The following is a 24531-nucleotide window of genomic DNA, read 5'->3' as shown; positions in this document are numbered from 1 at the left end:
TAGAAAGTGGATATGGGCGAAAATCTTTAACCCAAACACTGTGCAAATCCAGAGTTTTTCACAAAAGAAATACACGTGTGTAGATTTAAAGGAGGGCTAAAAGTAGCATCTTTAAAAAGTTAGGTAACCATTGGTCGGGATCCCCGCCCCTAAAAGGCGAGTGTGGCGCATCTCTGCACGCGCACGAACTTACGAGAGAAAAGAAAATTGATATGCGCGAGAATCTCCAACCCAAACACTGTGCAAATCGATATTTTTCCACAAATGAAATACACGCGTGTAGATTTGGGGGAGCGCTAAAAGTGGCATATTTAAAAAGTTAGATAAGCATTCGTTGGGACCCCTGCACCTAAAACGCTAGGGTGGCGAATCTCTAAACGCGCAAGAACTTATGAGAGAAAAGAAAGTTGATATGGGCGAGAAATCTCCAACCCAAACACAGTGCAAATCAATAGTTTTCCGCAAGTGAAATAAACGTGCGTAGAGTTAAAGGATTGCTAAAAGTAGCACCTTTAAAAAGTTAGGTAGGCATTGCTTGGGATCGCTGCACCTAAAACGCAACTGTGGCGCTATATTTTAGCCTACAAGCTCGAAACTGAATCTTCAAATATCTTTCCTCTGTCCATTTCACTGAAAACCAAGGCCGTCAGGTGTTACCTTAGAGTTCCCGGGACTGGAAAATATCCCCCAAGTTCCGGGAAGTCAAGCCTAAGCTGGTCAAAATCACAATGCGCGGAAAGGCAGTCTGGGCTACTCTTTCAGTCTTAAAATGAAGTGGGGCTATATTTCGGCCTAGAAGCTCGAAACCGAGCGATCAAATATTTTTCCTCTGTCCATTTCCCTGAAAACCAAGGCAATCACGAGTTAGTTTAGAGTCCCTGGGTCTAAAAAATACCCCTTAAGGTCCGCGAAATCGAGCCAAAGTTGGTCAAAATTACGATGCGCGTAAGGCAAACTCGGCTACTCTATCAGTCTTAAAATAAAGTAAGGCTATATTTCGGCCTAGAAGCTCGAAACCAAGCGTTAAAATATTTTTCGTCTGTCCATTTCACTGAAAACCACGGCCATCAGGAATTAGTCTAGAGTCCCCGGGACTGGAAAATATTCACCAAGTTTCGGGAAATCGAGCCAAAGTTGGTCGAAATCACAATGCGCGTAAGGCGGTCTCGGCTACCCTATCAGTCTTAAAATAAAGTGGGGCTATATTTAGGCCTAGACACTCGAAACCGAGCGCTCAATTATTATTCCTCTGTCCATTTCACTGAAAGCCAAGGCCATCAGGAGTTAGTTCAGAGTCCCCGAGACTGAAAAATATCCCTCAAGTTCTCGGAAATCCTCCCAAACTTGTTCAAAATCACACTGCGCGTAAGGCGATCTCTTCTACTTTTTCAGTCTAAGTAAAGTGGGGCTATATTTCGGCCTAGAAGCTTAAAACCGAGCGTTCGATTATTTTTTGTCTGTCCATTTCACTTTAAACAAAGGCCATCACGAGTTCGTTTAGAGTCTCCGGGACTCGAAAACATCCCTCAAGTTCCTGGAAATCCACCCAAAGTTGGTCAAAATCACGCTGCGCGTAAAGCGGTATCGGCTACTTTTTCAGTCTTAAAATGAATTCAGGCTATATTTCTGCATAGAAGCTCGAAACTGAGGGTTCAATTATTTTTCCTCTGTCCATTTTACTGAAAACCAAGGCCATCACGAGTTAGTTTAGAGGCCCTGGGCCTGGATAATATCCCCCAAGTTCCTGGAAATCCACCCAAAGCGGGTCAAAATTACACTGCGCGTAAGGCGGTCTGGGCTACTATTTCAGTCTTAAATTGAAATGGAGCCATATTTCGGCCTAGAAGCTCGAAACCGAGCGTTCAATTATTTTTGCTCTATCCATTGCACTGAAAACCAAGGCCATAACGAGTTAGTTTACAGTCCCCGGCACTGGAAAACATCCCTTAAGTTCCTGAAAATCCACCCAAACTCGGTCAAAATCACGCTGCGCGTAAGGCGGTCTCGGCTTCTTTTTCAGTCTTAAAATAAAGTGGGCTATCTTTTGGCCTAGAAGCTCAAAAACCGAGCGTTTAATTATTTTTCCTCTGTCCATTTCAATGAAAACCAAGGCCATCACGAGTTATTTTATAATCCCCAGGACTGGAAAATATCCCCCAAGTTACTGGAAATCTACCCAAACTCGGTTAAAATCACGCTGCGTGTAAGGCGGTCTGGGTTACCTTTTCAGTCTTAAAATAAAGTGGGGCTATATTTCAGCCTAGAAGCCTTAAACAGAGCATTCAATTATTTTTCCTGTCCATTTCACTGAAAACCAAGACCATCACCAAAAAGTTTAGACGCCCCAGGACTGAAAATTATCCCCCAATTTCCTCAAAATCGACGCAAAGTTATTCAAAATCACGCTGCGCGTAAGGCGGTCTCGGCTACTTTTTCAGTCTTAAAGTGAAATGGGGCTATATTTCGGCCTAGAAGCTCAAAACCGAGCGTTAAATTAATTTTCCTCTCTCCATTTCATTTAAAACCTAGGTCATCACCAGTTAGTTTAGATTCTCCGGAACTGGAAAATATCCCCCAAGTTCCTGGAAATTCACCCAAAATTGGTCAAAATCACGCCCCGCCTAAGGCGGTCTAGGCTACTTTTTCAGTCTTAAATTGAACTGGGGCTATATTTCGGCCTAGAAGCTCCAAACCGAGCGTTCAGTTATTTTTCCTCTGTCCGTTTCACTGAAAACCAAGGCCATTAGAAGTTAGTTTAGAGTCCCCGGGACTGGAAAATATACCCCAAGTTCCTGGAAATCCACCCAAAGTTGGTTAACATCACGCTGCGCGTAAGGTCTATACTTCGTGGGGCTATATTTCAACCGAGAAGCTCGAAACCGAGCGGTCAGTTATTTTGCCTATGTCTATTGCACTAAAAACCAAGGCCATCACGAGTTAGTTAAGAGTCCCCCGGACTGGAAAATATCACCCAAGTTCTTGGAACTCCCGCCAAAGTCGGTCAAAATCACGCTACGCGTAAGGCGGTCTGGGCTACTTTTTCAGTCTTTAAATGAAGGGGGACTATATTTCGGCCGAGAAGCTCGAAGCCCAACGTTCAATTATTTCTCCTCTGTCCATTTCAGCGAAAACCAAGGCGATCAAGAGTTAGTTTAGAGTCACCGGGACTGGAAAATATCCACCAAATTCCGGGAAATCGTGCCAAAGCTGGTCAAAATCACGCTGCGCGTAAGGCGGTCTCGGCCATTCTTTCAGTCTTAAAATGGAATGGGGTTATATTTCGGCCTAGAAGCTCGAAACTGAGCGTTCAAATATTCTTCCTCTGTCCCTTTCACTGAAAACCAAGGCCAGCAGGAGTTAGTTTAGAGTCCCCGGGACTGGAAAATATCCTCCAAGTTCCGGGAAATCGAGCCAACTTTGGTCAAAATAAAGTGGGGCTATATTTCGGCCTAGAAGCTCCAAACCGAGCGTTCAAATATTTTTTCCCGGTCCATTTCACTAAAAGCCAAGGCCATCAGGAGTTAGTTTCGAGTCCCCGGGACTAGAAAAAATCCCCCAAATTCCAAGAAATCGAGCCAAAGTTGATCAAAATTTTCCTGCGCGTACGGCGGTCTCGGCTACTCTTTCAGTCTTAAAATGAAGTGGGGCAATACTTGGGTCTAGAAGCTCGAAACCGATCGTTTAAATATTTTTCCTCTGCCCATTTCACTAAAACCCAGGGCTGTCACGAGTTAGTTTAGAGTCCCCGGGACTGGAAAATATCCCGCAAGTTCCTTGAAATCGAGCCAAAGTTGGTCAAAATAACGCTGCGTATAAGGCGGTCTCGCCTACCTTTTTTCAGTCTTAAAAAGAAGTAGGGCTAGTTTGGGGCTAAAAATTAGCTCCAAAGCGAACGTGCGATCGTTTTATCTGTGTCCATTTTTCTGGAAACCAAGGCCATCACGAATTAGTTTCGAGTCCCCCCGGACTGGAAAATATCCCGCAAGTTCTTGGAAATCCACCCAAAGTCGGTCAAAATCACTGTGCGCGTAAGGCGGTCTGGGATACTTTTTTCAGTCTTAAAATGAAGTAGGGCTATATTTAGGCTTAGAAATTCGAAACCGAGCGTTTAGATATTTTCCCTCTCTCCATTTCACTGCAAACCAAAGCCATCCCGAGTTAGTTTAGAGTCCCCGGGACTGGAAAATATCCGCCAAGTTCCGGGACATCGAGCCAAAGTTGGTCAAAATCACACTGCGCGTAAGACGGTCTCGGTTACTCTTTCAGTCTTAAACTGAAGTGGGCCTATATTTCGGCCTAGAAGCTCGAAGCCGAGCGTGCAAATATTTTTCCTCTGTCCATTTCATTGCAAACCAGGGCCATCACGAGTTAGTTTAGAGTCCCGGGACTGCAAAAATATCCCCCAAATTATAGGAAATCTAGCCAAAGTTGGTCAAAATCACGCTGCGCTTGATGCAGTCTGGGCTACCATTTTACACTCTTAAAATGAAGTGGGGTTATTTTCGAGCAAGATATTAGCCCCAAACCGATCGTGCGATCGTTTTACCTTTGTCCATATCTCTACAAACCAAGGCCATCAGGAGCTAGTTTAGAGTCCCCGGGACTTGAAAATATACCCCAACTTCCGGAAATCAAGACAAAGTTGGTGAAAATCACGCTGCGCTTAACGCCGTCTCGGCTACCCTTTCAGTCTTAAAATGAAGTGGGGCTATATTTCGGCTTAGAAGCTCCAAATCGAGCGTTTAAATATTTTTCCTTTTCCATATCACTGCAAATAAAGGCCATCAGGAGTTAGTTTAGGGTCCTAGGGACTGCTAAAATATCCCCCAAGTGCCGGGACATCGAGCCAAAGTTGGTCAAAATCACGCTGCGTGTAAGACGGTCTCGGCTACTCTTTTAGTCTTAAAATGAAGTGGGGCTATATTTTGGCCTAGAAGCTCGAAACCGAGCGTTCAAATATTTTTCCTTTGTCCATTTCACTCCAAACCAAGGCCATCACGAGTTAGTTTAGAGTCCCTGTGACAGGAAAATATGCTCCAAGTTCCGGGAAATCGAGCCAAAGTTGGTCAAAATCACGCTGCAAACCAAGGCCATCAAGAGTTAGTGTAGAGTCCCCGGAGCTGGAAAATATCCCCAAAGTTCCAGGAAAATGAGCCAAAGTTTGTCAAAATCACCCTGCGCGTAAGGCGGTCTCGGCTACTCTTTCAGTCTTAAAATGAAGTGGGGCTATATTTCGGTATAAAAGCTCCAAGCCGAGCTTTAAATTATTTTTCATCTTTCCATTTGACTGAAAACCGAGGCCATCACTAGTTAGTTTAAAGTTCCCGGGACGGGAAAATGTCCACCAAGTCCCTGGAAATCCACTCAACATTTTTCAAAATCACCCTGCGCGTAAGACGGTCTCGACTACTTTTTGAGTCTTAACACGAAGTGGGGCTATACTTCGGCCTAAAAGCTCGAAACCGAGCGTTCAATTATTTTTCCTCTGTCCATTTTACTAAAAGCGAAGGCCATTACGAGATAGTTTAAAGTGCCCGGGACTGGAAAATGTCCCCCAAGTTAATGGAAATCCACCCAAAGTTGGTCAAAATCACGCTGCGCGTAACCCGGTCTCGGCTACTTTTTTAATTTTAAAATAAAGTGGGGCTATATTTCGGCCTAGAAGCTTGAAACCGAGCGTTCAATTATTTTCCCTCTCACCATTTCACTGAAATCCAAAACCATCACGAGTTAGTTTAGAGTCCCGGGACTGGAAAATATCCCCCAAGTTCCTGAAAATCCACCCAAAGTTGGTGAAAATTACGCTACGCGTAAGGCAGTCTCGGCTACTTTTTCAGTCTTACAGTGAAGTGGGGCTATATTTCGGCTTAGAAGCTCGAAACCGAGCGTTTATTTATTTTTCCTCTGTCCATTTCACTGAAACAAAAGGCCATCACCAGTTAGTTTACAGTGCCCGGGACTGGAAAATATCCCCCAAGTTCCTGGAAATCCGCCCAAAGATGGTCAACATTACGTTGCCCTTAAGACGGTCTTGGCTACTTTTTCAGTCTTAAAGTGAAGTGGGGCTATATTTCGGCCTAGAAACTCAGAGCCGAGCGTTTAATTATTTTTCCTCTGTCTATTTCACTAAAAACCAAGGCCATCACGAGTTATTTTAGAATCCCCGGGGCTGGAAAATATCCCCCAAGCTCCTGGAAATCCACCAAAACTTGGTCAAAACCACGCTGCGCGTAAGGCGGTTTCGGCTAATTTTTTACTCTTAAAGTGAAGTGGGGCTATATTTCGGCCTAGAAGGCCGAAACCGTGCGTTCAATTATTTTTCCTTTCTCCATTTCACTGAACACCAAGGCAATCACAAGGTAGCTTAGGGTCCCCGGGACTGGAAAATATCCCCCAAGTTCCTGGAAATCCACCCAAAGTTGGTCAAAATCACGCTGCGTCTAACGCGGTCTCGGCTACTTTTACGGTCTTAAAGTGAAGTGGGGCTATATGTCGGCCTAAAAGCTCGAAACCGAGCGTTTAATCATTTTTCCTTTGTCCATTTCACTAAAAACCAAGGCCATCAGGAATTAATTTAGAGTGCCCGGGACTGGAAAATATCCCCCAAGTTCCTAGAAACCCACCCAAACTTGGTCAAAATCATGCTGCGCATAAGGCCATCTCGGCTCCTTTTTCTAGTCTTAAAGTAAAGTAGGGATATATTTCGGCCTAGAAGCTCGAGACCGATCCATCAAATATTTTTCTTCTGTCCATTTCACTGAAAATCAAGGCCATCATTAGTTAGTTTAGAGTCTTCGGGACTGGAAAATATCCCCCAAGGTCCTGGAAGTCGACCCAAAGTTAGTCAAAATTACGGCGCGTGTCAGGCGGTCTCGGCTACTTTTTTACTCTTAAAATGAAGTGGAACTATATTTCGGCCTAGAAGCTCGAAACCGAGCGTTCAATTATTTTTCCTCTGTCCATTTCACTTAAAACTCAGGCCATTGCGACCTAATTTAGAGTTCCCGGGACTGAAAAATATCTTCCTAGTTCCTGGAAATCCACCCAAACATGGTCAAAATCACGCTACGCGTAAGGCGCGATCTGGGCTACTTTTTCAGTCTTAAAATGAAGTGGGGCTATATTTCGGCCTAGGAGCTTGAAACCGGGCGTTTAATTTTTTTTACTCTGTCCATTTCACTGAAAACCAAGTCCATCACCAGTTAGTTTAGAGTCTCCGGGATTGGAAAATATCCCCCAAGTTCGTGGAAATCAACCCAGAGTTGGTCAAAATCACGCTGCGCGTAAGGCGGTCTCGGTTACTTTTTCAGTCTTAAATTAAAGTAGGCTATATTTCGGCCTAGAAGCTCGAAATCAAGCGTTCAATTATTTTTCCTCTGTTCATTTCACTGAAAACCAAGACCATCACGAGTTAGTATAGAGTCTCCGGAACTGGAAAATATCCTCCAAGTTCCTGGAAATCCACCCAAAGTTGGTCAAAATCGCGCTGCGCGTAAGGCGGTCTCGGCTATTTTTTTAGTCTTAGAATGAAGTGGCCCTATATTTCGGCCTAGAAGCTCGAAACCGAGCGTTCAGTTAGTTTTCCTCTTTCCATTTGACTAAAAACCAAGGCCATCATGAGTTAATTTAGAGTCCCCTGGACTAGAAAATATCCCTCATGATCAAGTTCCTGGAAATCCACCCCAAGTTGGTCAAAATGACATTGCGCGTAAGGCGGTCAGGGCTACTTTTTCAGTCTTAAAATGAATTGGGCTATATTTCGGCCTAGGAGCTCGAAACCGAGCGTTCAATTATTTTTCTTCTTTCTTCATTTTCTGGAAATCCACCCAAAGTTTCTTAAAATCACCCTGCGCGTAAGGCGGTCTCGGCCTTCTTTTCAGTCTTAAAATAAAGATGGGCTATATTTCGGCCTAGAAGCTCGAAACCGAGCGTTCAATGATTTTTTCTCATTCATTTCATCATTTCACCGAAAACCAAGGCCATAACGAGTTAGTTTAGAGTACCCGGGACTGGAAAATATCCCTCAAGTTCCTGGAAATCGACCCAAGGTTGGTCAAAATCACGCTGGGCGTAAGGCGGTCTCGGCTACTTTTTTAGTCTTTTAAAACCAAATTACGGATATTGCTCTAAATGTAAACTGTAGCACGAGAAAAGTGAAAACTTACCTAATCTGGCTATCTGAAAGACTGAAAGTACACGGCTGTTCTTTCCACACAGGCACTCTTTGCACTTTGAAGGGATTGATGAGATGAACCACGAGCACCGAAGAACTGAAATTGCACATACACGAAGCCAAGTATATCCTGTGTCGAACCTGCTATTCTTGTGTCAAAAGGGCTCTGCTTCGCCATGCATTGGCCCTGAAAAGGTTAATCAGCTAACAGTTTTGCTCGACAAATTTGCTTCAAAACAAAAAATTCTCGCTCAAATTATCTACCTTTTGAACATTTTGGCTTACAAAAAGTACCAAATAAAGATTCCTCAATATAATTTAAACCACAATATTAACGAACCTAAACAAATGGGGCATAATATCCGAGCGAAATTCTGCATCTTTATCAACCTCTTTAACTTTACCCATTGGGCGCCATTTTGAACTTCATTCAAGTGAAACGTGATGTCTCACTGGCAGTGAGCACTTAACCAATGTTTTGCTTGGAGACGCCCTCTCCCTCCTGCACATAGCCAAGCTTTCGATTATTTTTCGCTTGTCGATTTCAATGAATGACAAGGTGTTCGCGAGTCACTTTGAATTCCCTGGGACTCGGAAATATCGTGTAAGCTCTTGGAAATCAAGCCTAAGTAGGTGGAAGTTAAAGATTGTGCAATCCGGTCTCTATTTCTTTCCAGTGTCTGAGCAACTTTAACAGGGGCTATATTTGGGCCAGCATCCACATAACCAAGCTTTTGATTATTTTTTTGATTTTCGATTTCACTAAAGGGCAAGGTCTTCTTGAATTAGTTTAAAGACCCTATGACTCTGAAATATCGTCCAGGCTCGTGGAAATCAGGCCTAAGTAGGGGAAAATCAAAGTTTGAGCAGGCCGGTCTCTACTTCTTTGCAGTGTCTGAGTAAGCTACGCTTCCTTTCAGTGTCTAAGTAAGTTTAACAGGCTATATTTCGGCCAACATGCATATAACCAAGCTTGCGATTATTTTTCGATTGTCGACTTCAATGAAGGACAAAGTCTTCTTGAATTAGTTTAAAGTCCCTTTGACACGGAAATGTCGTCCAAGCTTTTGGAAATCAAGTCTAAGTAGGTCAAAATCAAAGTTTGCGCGGCCCGGTCTCTGCCTCTTTCCATTGTGTGAGTAAGCTATATTTCGGCCACCATGCACGTAACCAAGCTTGCGTTTATTTTTTGCTTGTGAATTTCATTGAAGGGCAAGGTCTTCTCGAGTTAGTTTAAGGTCCTTGGGACTCGGAAATACCTTCCAAGCTACTGGAAATCAAGCCTAAGTGGGTGGAAATCAAAGTTTGCGTAACCCGGTCTCTACTTCTCTCCAGTGTCTGAGTAAGTTTAACAGGGGCTATATTTTGGCCAGCATGCTTATAACCAAGCGCTTTCGATTATTTTTCGCTTGTCGATTTCACTGAAGGACAAGGTCTTCTCAGGTTACTTTAAAGTTCCTGGGACTCGGAAATCTCGTCCAAGCTCTTGGAAATCAAAGCCTAAGTAGGTGAAAATCAAAGTTTGCGTAGCCCGGTCTCTACTTCTTTCCAGTGTCTTAGTAAGTGTACCAGGGGGCAGCGAAAGCCACCAAGTGGGTACGGAACTTGGGTGGCTTGTTAAGCTGATTGCCCAGTAATTTAAACATAAAATGTTTAAGGACTGATTGACATTAACGTACAGGCGAGGCAATTACACAAGTGTACACGTTTTGTTTCAGAGAACTTGTGGACATTGTCATGTTTATTAATGAACAGTCGTTAGAGACTCAGTCTGTTGCGTCAAATATAGCTTCTTTAAGTTCACGCGGAAGTGATTTGCACAGTGGACCAACACTGGGACAGTGCTCATTAAAGGGGGGGGGGGTAGTGTAGCGTTAGGCGATTGTCCACGAGTACCCCCCTTAAGTCACGTGAGGAATGGTGTAATAACCATGTGCTCAGTTGAGTTGTTGAACTGTATATCTCGTAGTTTCAGATTAACAAGTTTAAAGCCGTAATTGTGACATTACAGTATCAGGCATGATTCGGTCTGTATGACCATTCACTCGAGCTTGTAGTATTAGCGAGCGAAGGTCCGAACACTCGTTTGAGACGAAGAGAATACGGACATGGTTCACATGCCACCATTCTCTCTCTGTTACATTCAAACTGTTAATAAATTAATAACCAACTCTTAAAGGCGAGACGCAAAACACGAGAACCGCGTGACAGCACCCAGAAAATAGTGAAATGCGATAGCCACATAAAGGTAGGCATATTGTAGTAACGATCGATAAACGGAAAATACATCGCATCAGACAATCGTGACGCAGATTTACAACTAACAAGAAGACAAGAGGCAAGTTTATTCTACTCTTTTATTTCTGTTTTTAGATTACATGATATGAGCATATCAGCACACGAATGCTCACAAAGATCTACCACGTGACATCACGTCCTCAAATCCTCAAGATACTTGTCGACTATATGGGATTATGCAATAATTGCATACTCGCACGAAAAATGGCAAGTTTGGGATCCCATATTTTAATGGCTTTACTACGGATACTTATGAGCGGTTAGGCATATTTTTAACTTAAATAAAAGAAACCGAAAAGCATGGCATCGGTTAAAAGGTCCTGTCGGATATCAGCTGGGATAAAAAATCTCTCTATAAGCTCTCTTGATTTATTAACAACCGTAATTCGCGAAAAGAGTCTCACGAACAGTCAAATGTAAGTAGCGAACAAATAATGTTGACATTGACCCCAACTGTCTACACTACGGGCTTTGGCGATAACTCAACTCAAATTAGAGCAAACTTATAAAAACCAAGAAAATGAAAAGAGAAGGTGTGGAAAAGTATGAAAATAATTTAATAATGCTGCTCATTTCCACGGTTATACGAGATTTTAAATCAACACCTACTTCAACCAAGAATGCGTGATGCGTGACGGAACGGCCGGTGACGATCAGTGATCAGTGCCGGAGTAGAAGGCAAAAGCAAAGCAAGGCTTGAAAGACTTCCTGATATTTTGGTGTAAAATAAGTCTCATCGAGTTCTACAAACGTTAAAACTTAATTAATTTAATCAGGTAATGTCAAAACGTTCGCTGAGAAAAATAAAACCGCGCCGCATTTCAGTTAACGGGCGAGATTACGTCACTTCTACACAAAATGCTCAATTTCCGTCCACTTTCTCGAATTTTTTGCGCTTCAAAATTATGAGTGCCCACAACTTTTAATACAGATATTTGTAGCTTAGGGTTAGTAAATTATGCTGATAACAGTCATCATTCATGAAGAGGTCAAAGTCTGTTTGTTTGGAGGCTATGTCAGCAATAATGGCTAAAACGAAAGAATTAAATCGTTTCATTAAATGTTCGAATTTTAAGCAAGCATAACGTAAGCCCCAAATTTTGGAGTTTCAATTTCCGGTTTTGTGTGGTTTTCGAGGTGCCTACAAAAAAAATTCTCAAAAAATAAAGAACGCCAATTTGTCGAAATAATGGCCATTTTCGTTCATTGCATAAGTAGTTTGACTTGTGTACAAAACGTGAAGACAAAAATTTGAGTGGTGGGTTCTTACACGGTTACGCTCTTAAAATTTATAACGACTTGTCTTCTTTCTCACTTGTAGCAATTCAACTCCGAGGTAATGACATTTAAAAACAACACTCCAACTGAATGGAATAAAACTACACAGCATAAGACCTCAAGTACACATTGCGGACCTATTTTTATTTTGACGTGACAAATAATGGCGTTTTGCACCCTATTTCGATTTTGACATCACAAAAAAGTCAAAGCGAAGAGACGAAATCAAAGTGAAAATGAAAGTTGGTACGGTAAGTAATGACAGAAACGAAATGAAACTTAAGACCAAACACAATTCAATGATAATTAAAATACAAATGGAAATACAAACAAACATGCCAACGGAAATGAAAACACAGGGTTTCGTATTAAATTTTAGAAGACGCTTTTACATGTGTGTGGACTGAGTTAAATACATTGTAAGAGCGCGTGAAACCCTAATCCTTTAGTTAATGTGACACAGGAATATCTTACAGACCTTATTGGATATAAAAAAACAACTTCAAAATTGCAATATCCAAACTCAGTTGTGTGACACTTCTAATACAAAAGACAGTTGCTTAGGCATTCCATTATCTATCAACGAATTGTTATGTATATGTTATTATGAATCACAATAGACACACAAAGCTAAAAGTTGATGAACATTAAAGATTTTAAGTCGACGCAGCTGGCCTTAAGTTCGGTGTCTTTTCGTTGTTTACGACGAGGTAATGGAATTCGAGCCACTAAAGAAAGATCCGGAAAGCTTGCCTCCAAAGTTAGGATTCAAGGAAAGCGAACGAAAAGAATCTTCCACGATTGTAAACAAGCGGACAGTAATTATTGGAGCGATTCTTATTTTGGTTCTGCTCACTGTGGTGATCGTTTTAGGAGCTCTTCTCGGAATCGAACGAGCGAAAAATAAAGGTAAGTCCAAATGAAATGCCCATCCAAAGGAATCACAGAGTTTGTATGCATGGTGGACTTCAGTTAGACTGAAAAAGAATGGGTTTATTGAGGTAATCTCAAGGCCGTTCTACATGATTTCATTTAATTCCTGCTGGCGGACATGATCAAAAAAGATTTGTGGTTCATCAAAATATTATAACCCTTCGTTTGCTAGTTTACTGTAAGCCGAGGTTTCTGCCTAAAAAAATGAATGACTTCTTTGCTCCAGTCCTTACTTTGACCATGAAATTTTTGCTTTGTCATCGAAAACGAGACAGAGCTATTTTTTATTGTTTACTTATGATAGCGCGGTTTTTTTTTTTTTTCTGACTTATGCGTTGTTTTTTTCATTGTTTTCGTTCCCTATTCAAATCACGATATCCCGAAGGGACAAATAATCTACATTTTTCGCGCGCGTACTTAAACAAATTTAAGAGCAATGGTCTCATTATTGAAATCCGATAAACCAAATTGTCCATCGCGTACGTATCCAGGATCTGTTCTGTTCCAACTTTATCATTCTGGTGGAATTTCCGTAAGTCGTGTGTTGGTTATTGTTTTCTTTATTATTTGTCTAGCTTCCTTCGTTTGTTATTGTTGTACTTATTTACTATTTGGTTGTCATTTTTTCCTAGTCAAACTCGTATTCGTGTAAGCAAAATAAAATCGTACCATGTTAGAGGTTCACACCCAGTTTGGTTTCCACTCGATTAGTACTATGGCGAAACAAGGATAACAGCGGGTGCCCTTAGGAAAAAAATCGCCGCGCGCTGTTTTTATCAATTTAAAACTTATAAGATAAAATACACCCTATTTCAAGTTGTGTAACACTATTGTTTCCCGGCCAATTTTTCTGCGGATTTTAGGATGAAATTATTCTTGTATTCTTATACTAGAAATTTCAATGTGAAAGTGAGTGCTTGCGGGGGGAAGGCGGTTATTGGGACAGAGGAGAGAAACGTAGAAAATTGGATTAGTTCAAGACCCTGGGTTTATTTGTCCACTAGTGTCATGGTATGTCCTATTTACGTGAAACCCACCGACCCTGTGTGTTGCCATTAGCTACCGTGAGGCACAAAATTTTTGCGGATCGGCGAATTTTTGTATTTCAGAGAGAACTATTTTTTGTGATTGTGAAAGGCTGGTTTTTCGAGCTGGGTATCAATTTTTGCGATTTTCATTTGCACATATATCAACCCTGATTTGAGAAATCGTGCGCTCCGTGTCCGTTTTCAAAGGACCTTCCGGCCATTTTCGCGGGAGGTAGTGGAGGGCTTCGTTTTATACCCAGTCAGTGACTTAACAGTACTAGGAGGGCCCGGAACAAAACTGCTAGGCTGGCATGAAAGATGTGGAAAGTGGAACTATTTTAAACAAGATTAGTGTAATTTGGCCACAGTTGTAGTCCATATTTTTTTAAACCAAGTTAGATATATTTGACATCCCACCAGCCACTTAGGCCATACAAGGATAAAACACTAAATAAAACTATAGAACAAAGCCTGGTTTATTACAACGTTAACTTAACAATGGCAACTAGCACTAATACTTAAAGCAATTGTAAAAATATTTAGGTTTGTCAGTTAACATCACAACTGGTATTGCTGATAGCGAATCAGTAAAACTGTAAGATATGTGAAAAATAGCCTTATAACAGTGCCCAAGAAAACCGAGATAGGGCTTCGTTTTAGGTCAGATACCATTTTTATTTGCTTCTTTAAGAGGTGGGTGGCTAGCCACCTAATCCACACCTGGCAAATGAATTCTAAAAGAATGACTTAAGCGAGTCGAGCAATTAAAAAAATTAAGTTCGAACCGGAGGGGATAATACTTGGCTGTCGTGTATGCGTTGCTGGTAAATTTTGCTTTATTTTTTCCTAGTAGTAAGAAGAGAACAGACCGAAAACCCATTTTTGGACGCGTTTTAAAACACTTCAAAATCACAACAAACGATAAGAGTACGATAGCTGTAACGAATTTTGTTAGTGACATGAGGAAAGTCAGACTAATGGATCAATTGGCTTTATTTTTCCCAACCTTAAACATGTGGATCTGGGGGGCCATGTAGGATTGTTGTTGACTCGTCAGATATACCACAAGAGGCCGAAGCTCGTAAATTAGCTTCCCTTGTACATACATGTCCTTAGGTTGTGCAGCGGTCGAAATATAAGGATTTGTATGGGAAAAACGGTTATATTCTTGAGCCTAAAAATACGAAGGAATATGAATAAAGATGAACCTACCTCGCTTCAAGTATCTGTTTCCTCGGTTACCGTGAGGTTTCTTAAGGCCAATTTATGGTCATTTAGGTGGTTTTTAGCTTCACTGCTTTGTCTATATATTTGCTCTCATTATAACACAGCACAAATGAATGTGCCCCTCAGAAAGTACGTTTGCAGCAAACAAAGGTTGTAAATCAAAAGAAAAGGGCAAACATATAAATTCACGAACTTCAAGACCTTTAGCCCGACTGAATTGGCGGTCTTTTATTCTAAGTAAGTAAGTGAACCTCAGATGAAGAACAGGAGCGTGACGGAAAATTATAGTCTGTCATGTATGTATGTTGAGTTTCGAGCGAGTAGAGAGTAGATCCTTTATCTTACTGTGAGTATCTGAACGTTCTCTTGCTAATATGTCAAAGTGGTCTCATTTCAAGTTATGATCAGTTGACGTGACGTGGTAGCAGACGCATGACAGCTCCTTTTTTTTATTTTATTCTTTTTATTTGTAGCTTGTAGAAGAGTTACAAGCAAAAAAGTTACTATAATGCTAGTTTTACAATTTTACATAAGGATGGAAAAAAATAAAAAGGACGGACACACACAAAATAAGAAAAATAGGAAGCAGAGAGGCCTATTAAATAGATTTCTACATACACTATCACAAAAAGACTAAATTAACTGAAGCACTTTTTATAAGGTTTAACCAATTTATTGCTAGTAGCTGCAATTTTCTGTTCAATCTGGTAAATTGCTTTAACCTTCGCTATGACGACCCTTTGAGGAGGATGTATGATATTTGATTTACATTTATAAATATAATATTTAGCAGGAGCCATAATAATATGGTTTAGAATATGAAAGTCCCCTACGACATTGAATTCTCCAAAGATAACATTTTCTAGCGTTAAAGATGTTGAGGTTATCCTTTGTTCAAAAATCCAGGAAAAAAAGCAACTGCCAGGGTGATTTTGTTACATTACAATGAAAGAGTAAATGCTCAGGGCACTCGACTTCTGTTTGACAAAAGGCGCAAACTGTGAAGTATCTAACATTTTAAATCTCAGTAATTTATCATTTGTAAGCACAATATTATTTAACAATTTGTATTGAAATTTCCTAATTTTTGTATCGTGTGTAACGGTAAACGGAAGAGAGTATAGCTTTCTTTCCACTCCAGAGAAAGATCTGGATATTTTAACTTTATTTTCTTTTGAACGGAAGGCACCGTTTGCTTTTTGCGTTTATATTCATTGTAAAGCATTCTCGATGTAACTTTTAAAACATTTATCTTATTGCTTTCTATGTTAATTTGAAACTTGTCGTTCATGGGAGGACAAATATTCTGCTGACTTTGTTTGATGATAATCCTCCATTCGTTAGGAATAGAATTAACGATGTCCATTACATGAAAGTTTAAACATGTGGACGGGAGATAGTCGAGGTTGTAATAATTTTTCACTTTCGAGAAACCTACCATTGTCAGATACTAAATATCTTATTTTAACGATTCCATGGACGGTCAGATGTTTTAAATAACACGACTTGTTCTGAGTAAGGATAAACTTATTGTTCCATATTGTTTGGTTTACAACATCGCCATAAGAAACAACGTTCGTTGCATTTATATCAGACCACGCATCGAGATACTCTTTGTAGAAGTCCGGTAGATAAATAGGAAGTTTACGGGAATCAAAATTGTGGTAGAAAATAGATTTTGCGCCAATCTCACCTAAGAAAGTTTCGAGGACGTCTTTCCAAGGGCTATTGTAATCTTTAATAAATCGTTTCAATGCAATAACTCTCTGTGACAAAATCATAGATTGAATATCGAGCATCTTTAGGCCACAGTTCTCTATATCATTAATAAGAGCAGTTGTCATTCCCTTTCCAGACAAAACCATAGAGCAGTTTGCCCACATCTTTAATAAGATCTTCTTAGACTGAGATTAGTGAGGCCTTCTACATAAATTTGGGGGTAGTAAACGTTTTAGCGATTTGAATTCTGCCGAGTAGTGTAAGACCTCGCCACCTCCACATATCAAGAGCTTTTTTAATGGACTAAAGAATAGAATTAAATTTTGAATTCTTTCTTGTTGGCTTATGATAATCAAAATAAATTCCTTATATTTTTATCGATGTACACGTTTTATGATAAAATTCTTGTGTTAATTTTTGCGGTCCAATTGCAAATAGTTCAGTTTCGTCATCATTTATACGAAGACCGGAAAACCTTGACAAGAATTTAAGAATTACAAATAGGTGTAAATAAGAAAGCCTACCTCTTAAGAAAAAATGTCACATCGTCATCAAAAAGCGCTGATTTTATTTCCTCATTATTGATTACTAAGCCATGGATATTGCGTTCTTGTCTAATGTAACAACAACAACAACAACAACAACAGCAATTTATTGGTATTCCCAAATATATGGATGGCATTACCTTAAATAACAATATATAAAATATATAAAAGAAAGAAATTAAAGATAACAACACCACTAATCACATTAAATTAAATAGGATTACAAGTTTCTCTGATATGCAATGCTTCATCTTGTACGAAATAACCTAGTTTCTCACAAATAAATCAGGCAACATTATTAAATAGGAATAGAGTTTTATCAGTATTGTTCGAGAGATGGAATGATGGGTATTTTAGTACAATGTCACTTGTTATTTGTTGCGTAATAGTTTTATTGAACGATCACATTGAAACAAGAAATGGTTTTCGTCCTCAATTTGGTTAGAGCGGCAGTATTAACAATTCCTAAGAGATTCAGGTAATTTAGGGATACAGTTTCGTCCAGTTTCATGCAAGTATTTCCAAAGATAGAATGAAGCGCAGAGGTGAAAGTAGACTACGAATAGTCGCTCTTTTGCTTAGTACGTCGCGCGTGACGCGAAAGAAAACCGCGAGAAAAAAAATGGCCACGCGAAATCCTGGGGGCGAGAAGCGCGCGAAAGGAGGCACTCCTCCTTTCGCGCGCTCCTCGCCCTCGGGAGTTTGAGCGGCCATTTTTTTCTCGCAGTTTTCTTTCGCGTCACGCACGACGGATTAAGCGAAAGAGGGACTACTCGTAAACTAAGGTGAAAGCGGGTCACCTTGTCTGACTTCGCGATTGACAGAGAAAAAAATTGGTTGCGAAACCATTGCTGAAGGTGGTATGGTACCCTCAATATGAACCAAAAAGTTTGTTTAAATATGGTGAAGAAAGATCAATTGTGTGCTATTGCACTCAAGAAGAGAAATTAAATTTCTAGAGTTTTACTCAAAATGGTTGGTATGGGAACCAGCCACAGCCTTTCGAAGAGCGTTTTATAGTATTGACGCCAACACTTCCTGCTCTTTTACAAAACAAGAATTGACTGTCAAATAAGCATATCATGCAAGTTTCTGTTTTGTTCTGTGATATGAACCTAAGTTTTGACAGTTAACTCTTATTTTCAGTGCTTTTTACAGCTTTATTTGGAAATAACCTTACTTTTTACCACACCCAGTGGACAAATCATCTCATGTCATGTGACAGACCTTAAAATGTTACGAGTTTTTTGGTTTATATCATCACGACACTATTGGTCTTTGATGAGCCCAAGTTTCAGAAATTCTACTTAAAAACCTTGCAAAGTAGAAATGTTGGCGCGAAGTCAGTCGGTACAAAAGTAAACTTTTGAGAAAAATGCACTTTAAGTTTCTTACACGAAGTATTAAGCATTTAACGAGCCACAAATAGTGGGGGGGGTGCAGATTGGATCTCGGGGGAGGGGGTGCAATGGTTGTTCTATTTTGTAAAAGGTTACCGCAGTTGTGGAAAATATTCCTTGTCATAAGGGAAATGAATGGGCCTGTGATGGCAATTCGAGGCAAAGCTTTTCACAAATAATTATACCAATCGAGTTGTGCATGTCTTAAAAGTTTTGTCTAAATAGTTTCGTTCATATAAGTTAAAAATAATCTATATTTTTGGTCACGTTCCTATAGTAAACAGTCGTTGCTATGGCCGTTGCCACGTGAAAAAACTTATACCACTGTGTACTTTCCTTAAATTTCACACTCATCTGGAAGGAAATTCGGCAAGATCGTTTCAAAATGTTTTTGACAAGTCCGCAAGGGTCTTAAGTCTTGTATTTCCAAGAAATTGAATTTTTCATGAACATCGCCATATTTTAGGGTACCATACCCCCTTAACACGCAACTTGATAGATTTGTAAAAAAAAGGTCTGGATCCATTGCACAAAGTATGTGCCGAAATTAACCTTTTGCAAAGCTTTGACTTGGAAAGTTCGGTTAAGGGAATCAGAAGCCTTCTCAAAATCACCTGCTACCAGAATTCCGGGTCTGTTGTTTCTCAACAACAATTTATTGGTATTCCTATATAGATGGTGTTACCTAAATGCAGAATCGCTAAATAAAAAAAAAAAATTCAAAAACGAAACAAATTACAACAGCAACCAGAAAGAAAAATAAACATAGTTAGTTACAAGATACTTCATTTTAAGTTCTAGGGTTACAAAGTTCTCTTATTTGTAGTGCTTCATATGTAAAGTAGCCTTCGTTTTTTACAAATAAAAGTATCAGCATTGTTAAATAGAAATATTGTTTTCTCTGTGTTATTAAAGGAATCAAATTTTGGATATTTCTTGATGATGTCATTTGTGACTTGTTGTCTAATATTATTGTACCGGTCACAATGAAATAAGAAATGCATTTCATTCTCAATTTGGTTAGAACAGCAGTACTGACAAATTCTAAGAGTTTCAGGTAATTTAGGAGTATAGTGTCGCCCAGATTCAATTCTAAGATTATGATTATTATTATGATTATGATTATGATTATGATTATGATTATGATTATGATTATGATTGGTCTGTTGTTTCTCTTTGCGTATTCTAAAGCAAGATCGATTGTTCAAATCGCGTCAAATATTGATCTTCCTTTTATAATCGCATTTTGGCTGTGATGAACAAGGAAGGGTGAAATTGATTCCAACCTCTTTGCCGTTGCTTTAGCTGCAATTTTGACGTCCATGTTTATCAGCAAGTTTGGGCGCCAGTTTTTTAGAAGTCTTTTGTCTTTATCTTTCTTTTCAAGTAGCGTAATCGTTACTCGATTTTGGGAAGCATGACAGCTACTTGTGATTGCAACTGATTTAAAATGTTTCTTTTATTCAGATTTTGTCGTTCTTATCTTCCCCAAATAATAATTTACGAAAATCCTCGAATTCATGTTAGCACCTGGGTGCTTACTTCAAATTTTAATTTTTCCCAAATCGTGGTCAGATATCATCGGCTTTTTGTAATATATGTACGTGTCAGTCCCTCTGAAGTCTCGGAAAGATCCTGTCTCTCTTGAGAACTAGATAAGTGGTAAATACTGCAAAAAGACTGGGGGGACTTATATATTTTGGATTGTCTATTTAATAATATCTTTAGATAGATTTCCTTTAGATTAGATTTTGTATCTAATAATATTTTTAGATAGGTGTCCCCAATTACTTTGCGTAATGGAACTTGAACGAAAGACATGTTAATAAATTTATTACTAACAATAGTTGACACTACAGTTGCCCCCGCTGTACGATTATGGCTTGCTTTATTTTCTCATGTATAATTCTCTTGCTATTTATTTCTTGTGTTACTCACCTTCATAGGTGAGAAAATTTAAAACATGAGCCGTAAGCTAAGCAAGAGCATATTACTCATGTTCCAAATGTTCTCGCCTAGGTCACAAAAACAAACTCCTTAAGCGCGTCAAAAAGATCACTCTTCGATACTTTAAACAGTTTGCTCCCTTAGTCTTATTTAGTTTAGACTACGAGTAGTCCCTCTTTCGCCTAGTCTGTCGTGCGTGACGCGAAAGAAAACTGAGAGAAAAAAAATAGCCGCGCGAAATCCTTTCGCGCGCTCCTCGACCCAGGATTTCGCACGGCCATTTTATTTTCGCGGTTTGGCCATCCCCTTTTTTTTTCGTTTCTTGTCGAATGCGTTTTCTGATTTTGGGTCGGTCGGTCGGAAAAGGACAAAAAACAAAAATAAAATTGGAAAAGGAGTCTGGAGCTACGAGGCCCGGTTCCTCAGCATGATATCCGTGGAGCCTGGAAACAACATGGTGTGGTTACAACAAAGTCAACATCGCGGCAATGGAGGAAGGAAAAAGTCGACGTCGTTGTTAAAATTAAACGAGAACAGGGAAAAACTAAAAATCTGTAAGGCAAAAAATTGCTTATGTTTCAGATTAAAGTGACAATTGTTTGAAACAATGTGTCATTGCCTTCATTGCCTTCTGTGTAACTTTTTTTTTTGAAAACACGAAAATCTGGGTCGGTCGGACGACGCTAAACAGAGAAAAAAAGGGGGATGGCGTTTTCTTTCGCGTCACGCACGACGGACTAAGGGAAAGGGGGACTACTCGTAGTCTATATTTAGTTCGGTATTATCTGAATTATGAGAAACCACAATTTACCTTGAGAGAAATTATATACTTAAAGCACTTAAAGTTATGAAAAAATTCAACGTAGGCCACTAAATGAATAGCCTGCAGAGCAGGCGAGATTTTTTCGAGCGAGCGCTCACATCGTAAAAAGTTTAGCCGCCATCTTGAATTTTTCATGCAGTGGAAGACTGGGGAGAGAAAGAAAGTTTTACCAAGGGGGTAAATGATAGGCAAGAGGAAGGATAGGGGAGGGGGTGGAGGGAAGAAAATCTCGGCTGTCCGAGGTCATTGTTCTTTTAGGAAACTCCGTTCGCCCACGAACGGAGTTTCTGATTGGTGCGGCTTGACCCTGCCTGTCAATTGTCTGTCAGTCAGTTTCGTTTCGTTCGTGCGGGTAAGAAACATGGCGAACTCTTTCGAAAGTGATGTTGTTAGTTTCGATTCCGCTCTCGAGGAATCTCTCAAGCGTTTATGTGAACTTGGAATGTCTCGCGAATTACGAACGGAGTAAAAACACGCAATTTACACACTGGTATCCGGAAAAGATCTGTTGGCAGTGCTACCCACTGGCTTTGGGAAAAGCTTAATATTTATGAACGCCACTTTAAACCTTGCTAGGCATTCAAAGACCATCCTGAGTAGAAGGATGTAGAATTGAAAGAGAAAGGAAGATGAAAAATACGCAGAAAAAGAAAATAACTCGAAATTACCATCTGCTACCGAAAGTTGAATCTGGAAAATGTCGTCGTGTGACAGCGGCCATTGACGTCATTTGTCACGTCAAGTCGCAAGAGCGTGGGAAAACGAGTCTGCAATGTCCTTCGGGCGGTCAGCAGCTAGGGATCCAGTCGTGACCCCATAACTCAGATCACGCTGCGGCCAAAACGGTGTGGCGGTTGGGGAAGTATTTCTTTTTCAGTGACCATCATTTGAGAAAAATAACATAACATTGTTCCACTAAACGTTTTCTGGCCGGGAAAAATTGTTTCCCTATTTGTGCATTCGTTTGGATTCCGCCGCTATTTGTACAAATGACGTCAATGGCCGCTGTCACGACGACATTTTCCAGATTCAACTTCCGTTAGCAGATGGTAATTTCGAGTTATTTTCTTTTTCTGCGTATTTTTCATCTTCCTGTCTCTTTCAATTCTACGTCCTTCTACTCAGGATGGTCTTTGAATGCCTAGCAAGGTTTAAAGTGGCGTTTAACACGCCATCCACGGCCGTATTGGCAAAAGAGAAGTGTTTCGCCGAAGTAGCAGGATAACGGTAAACACGGTAACTTTGAACGCCTTGTACAAGGTCAATATACTTTGGCCGAAAAATGTTTTTCCAGAAACGTGATTTGTATCCCTCCAATGTCTAATTCATCACTGTGATTGCTTTCAAAAGCGTTGAGTTTTTGAGAAATAATTATTTTAAAATCAGCTCCAACGCTCCATCTAATTTAGTATGCAACATTTGAAACTTTATTTTTTAATCGCTTCGGCAGTTTTTTTATGTTTATCGAATGATATTGCATTAAAAGGCCTTTTTCTTCAACACTGTGTAGTTTTCTACACTGTGTAGTTTTCTACGTTGCGATAGTAATTTCTGAACAGTATTTTGCGGGGCCTTATTTTCGGCCTGATTTTGCTGCTATCAGACGGGAAAAGTTTGCGGCTCGATATTTTTGGTTTAAAGCGAAACTGAAACAAAACAAATTCATTTTTAAATAGTATTCGGTAACCTCTACTTGGGAGATAAAAATCGGCCGATTTTATTTTTTAGCCGGAAATCATCGGTCGTTTCTTAGGCGCAGGGCCTCTTAACGCTAACTCGCCCCAATAAGACGCCTGCACTGCAGGCTACTAAATGAATGGACTCGAATGTTTGCAACTGGTACGAGTACGGCAAACGAAAGTTCTTGCAAAAAACATTAATCCAATGGCATGGTTTTGCTTGGTCTGTACTTTTTGTATATAGGTCTTTGAGTCCCCCAAGCTAAAATGGCATATGATATACTGAAGGATATATAAAGTTATAGTAAATTTGTTTTAATTGAGAAGGTGTTAGGTAGTATCTTACTTTTGATCCTGACCGGAAGTTGTTACGTTACCCTCGTTGTTAATTACAACATTAATGACGTTCTGGACAGGCAGCAAAACAGACCGAGGAATCCAACCACCACAGTCCCCAAAAAGGACTGAAATAGTCTTAGTTCTACCTTATTTAGGGGTACAAAGGAAAATTATTACCAAAAAGCTGGAGACCTGCATTAAGAAATTTTATGGCTACTTTGATCTTAGGTTTATTTTCCAAAGCGCTCATCGCATCAAGTCTTTTCCCCCTACAAAGATAGGATAAACCGTACCCAAGTGATAAGGCTAGTTGTTGGGACTGCCAGGATTTCCACATTGGAAAAACAAAACGTACATTGCATGACAGAAAAACTGAACATTTTAAAGCGAAAACGTAGAAGCATGTATTTTTTATCCAACAATGCGTTTGATCGTAATGCTTATCACCGCACCCAGTTAGAGGGATTGTGGGACGAGCGTGACTTCGAGCGTGACGGGCCCAAAAAGCGTCTGTGTAACTTGATAACAGTTGATATCCTGCGGATCACCTCATATTTGTTGTATAACTGCTGTGTCGGACCTGCTGAGGCATTCCATTTTGTATCCCTCTCGAATGAAAAGATGGGTACAAAGGGTCTTGTTGCAGAAGTAGCTCCGGGCGTATTTGTGAGCAAAACAAAAATCATTGTAATTGGAGTAATTCTTCTTGTGTTATTGATCCTGGTCATCGTTCTTGGAGCGCTGCTGGGACACTCGCGTTCGAAATTGTCAGGTATTTTACCCTTTTGTCATCTCGTTGACGCTATTTAGAGTTAGGATTTTGAACAATACATTAAAATGTAATTTAGATCATTTCCATCATTTTATAAAAGTCGATGATGGTTTATCCTAAACCTAATGAATCATAAACCTAATGAGTAATAAGAATTATTTTATGCATACAGGGGGGTGATGCGCAGCGCCAAGTTCAGATGGCGACATTTGTACTGTGTGCCATGTAAATGAAAATTATCTACTGAGAACACCTTGGTGTCACCCACAACAACCATCCGTGGCCTTTATTGAAAAGGATGGTGGCGTAAAATAAGAACACGCACCATTAAGTTCGAAAATAAAAGTCTGAGAAGGCAGATGGATTTCCA

General features: G+C 40.1%; 1 protein-coding gene across 2 annotated transcripts in view; it reads left to right on the top strand.

The window, feature by feature from the left end:
• Window positions 1-12344: 12344 nt before the first annotated feature.
• The window catches only part of LOC110057245 (glutamyl aminopeptidase-like), a 56293-nt gene continuing 44106 nt past the window's right edge, over window positions 12345-24531 (top strand). Inside the window, exon 1 of one of the 2 annotated variants that reach the window (XM_089276112.1) lies at window positions 12345-12658. In XM_089276112.1, the coding sequence (XP_089132238.1) occupies window positions 12463-12658 (196 nt within the window). In that variant the 5' untranslated portion in view covers window positions 12345-12462. Of the gene's footprint in view, window positions 12659-23734; window positions 24162-24531 lie in introns of those variants that run through there. The other variant, XM_089276107.1, reaches the window with a different exon arrangement.

The sequence above is a fragment of the Orbicella faveolata genome, unplaced genomic scaffold, assembly GCF_042242905.1.
Source record: "Orbicella faveolata isolate gen_17 unplaced genomic scaffold, um_ofav_v1 contig_1, whole genome shotgun sequence".
Lineage (NCBI taxonomy): Eukaryota > Metazoa > Cnidaria > Anthozoa > Scleractinia > Merulinidae > Orbicella > Orbicella faveolata.
The sequence above is the reverse complement of the archived record's forward strand: the minus strand, read 5'-3'. Positions and strand labels throughout refer to the sequence as shown.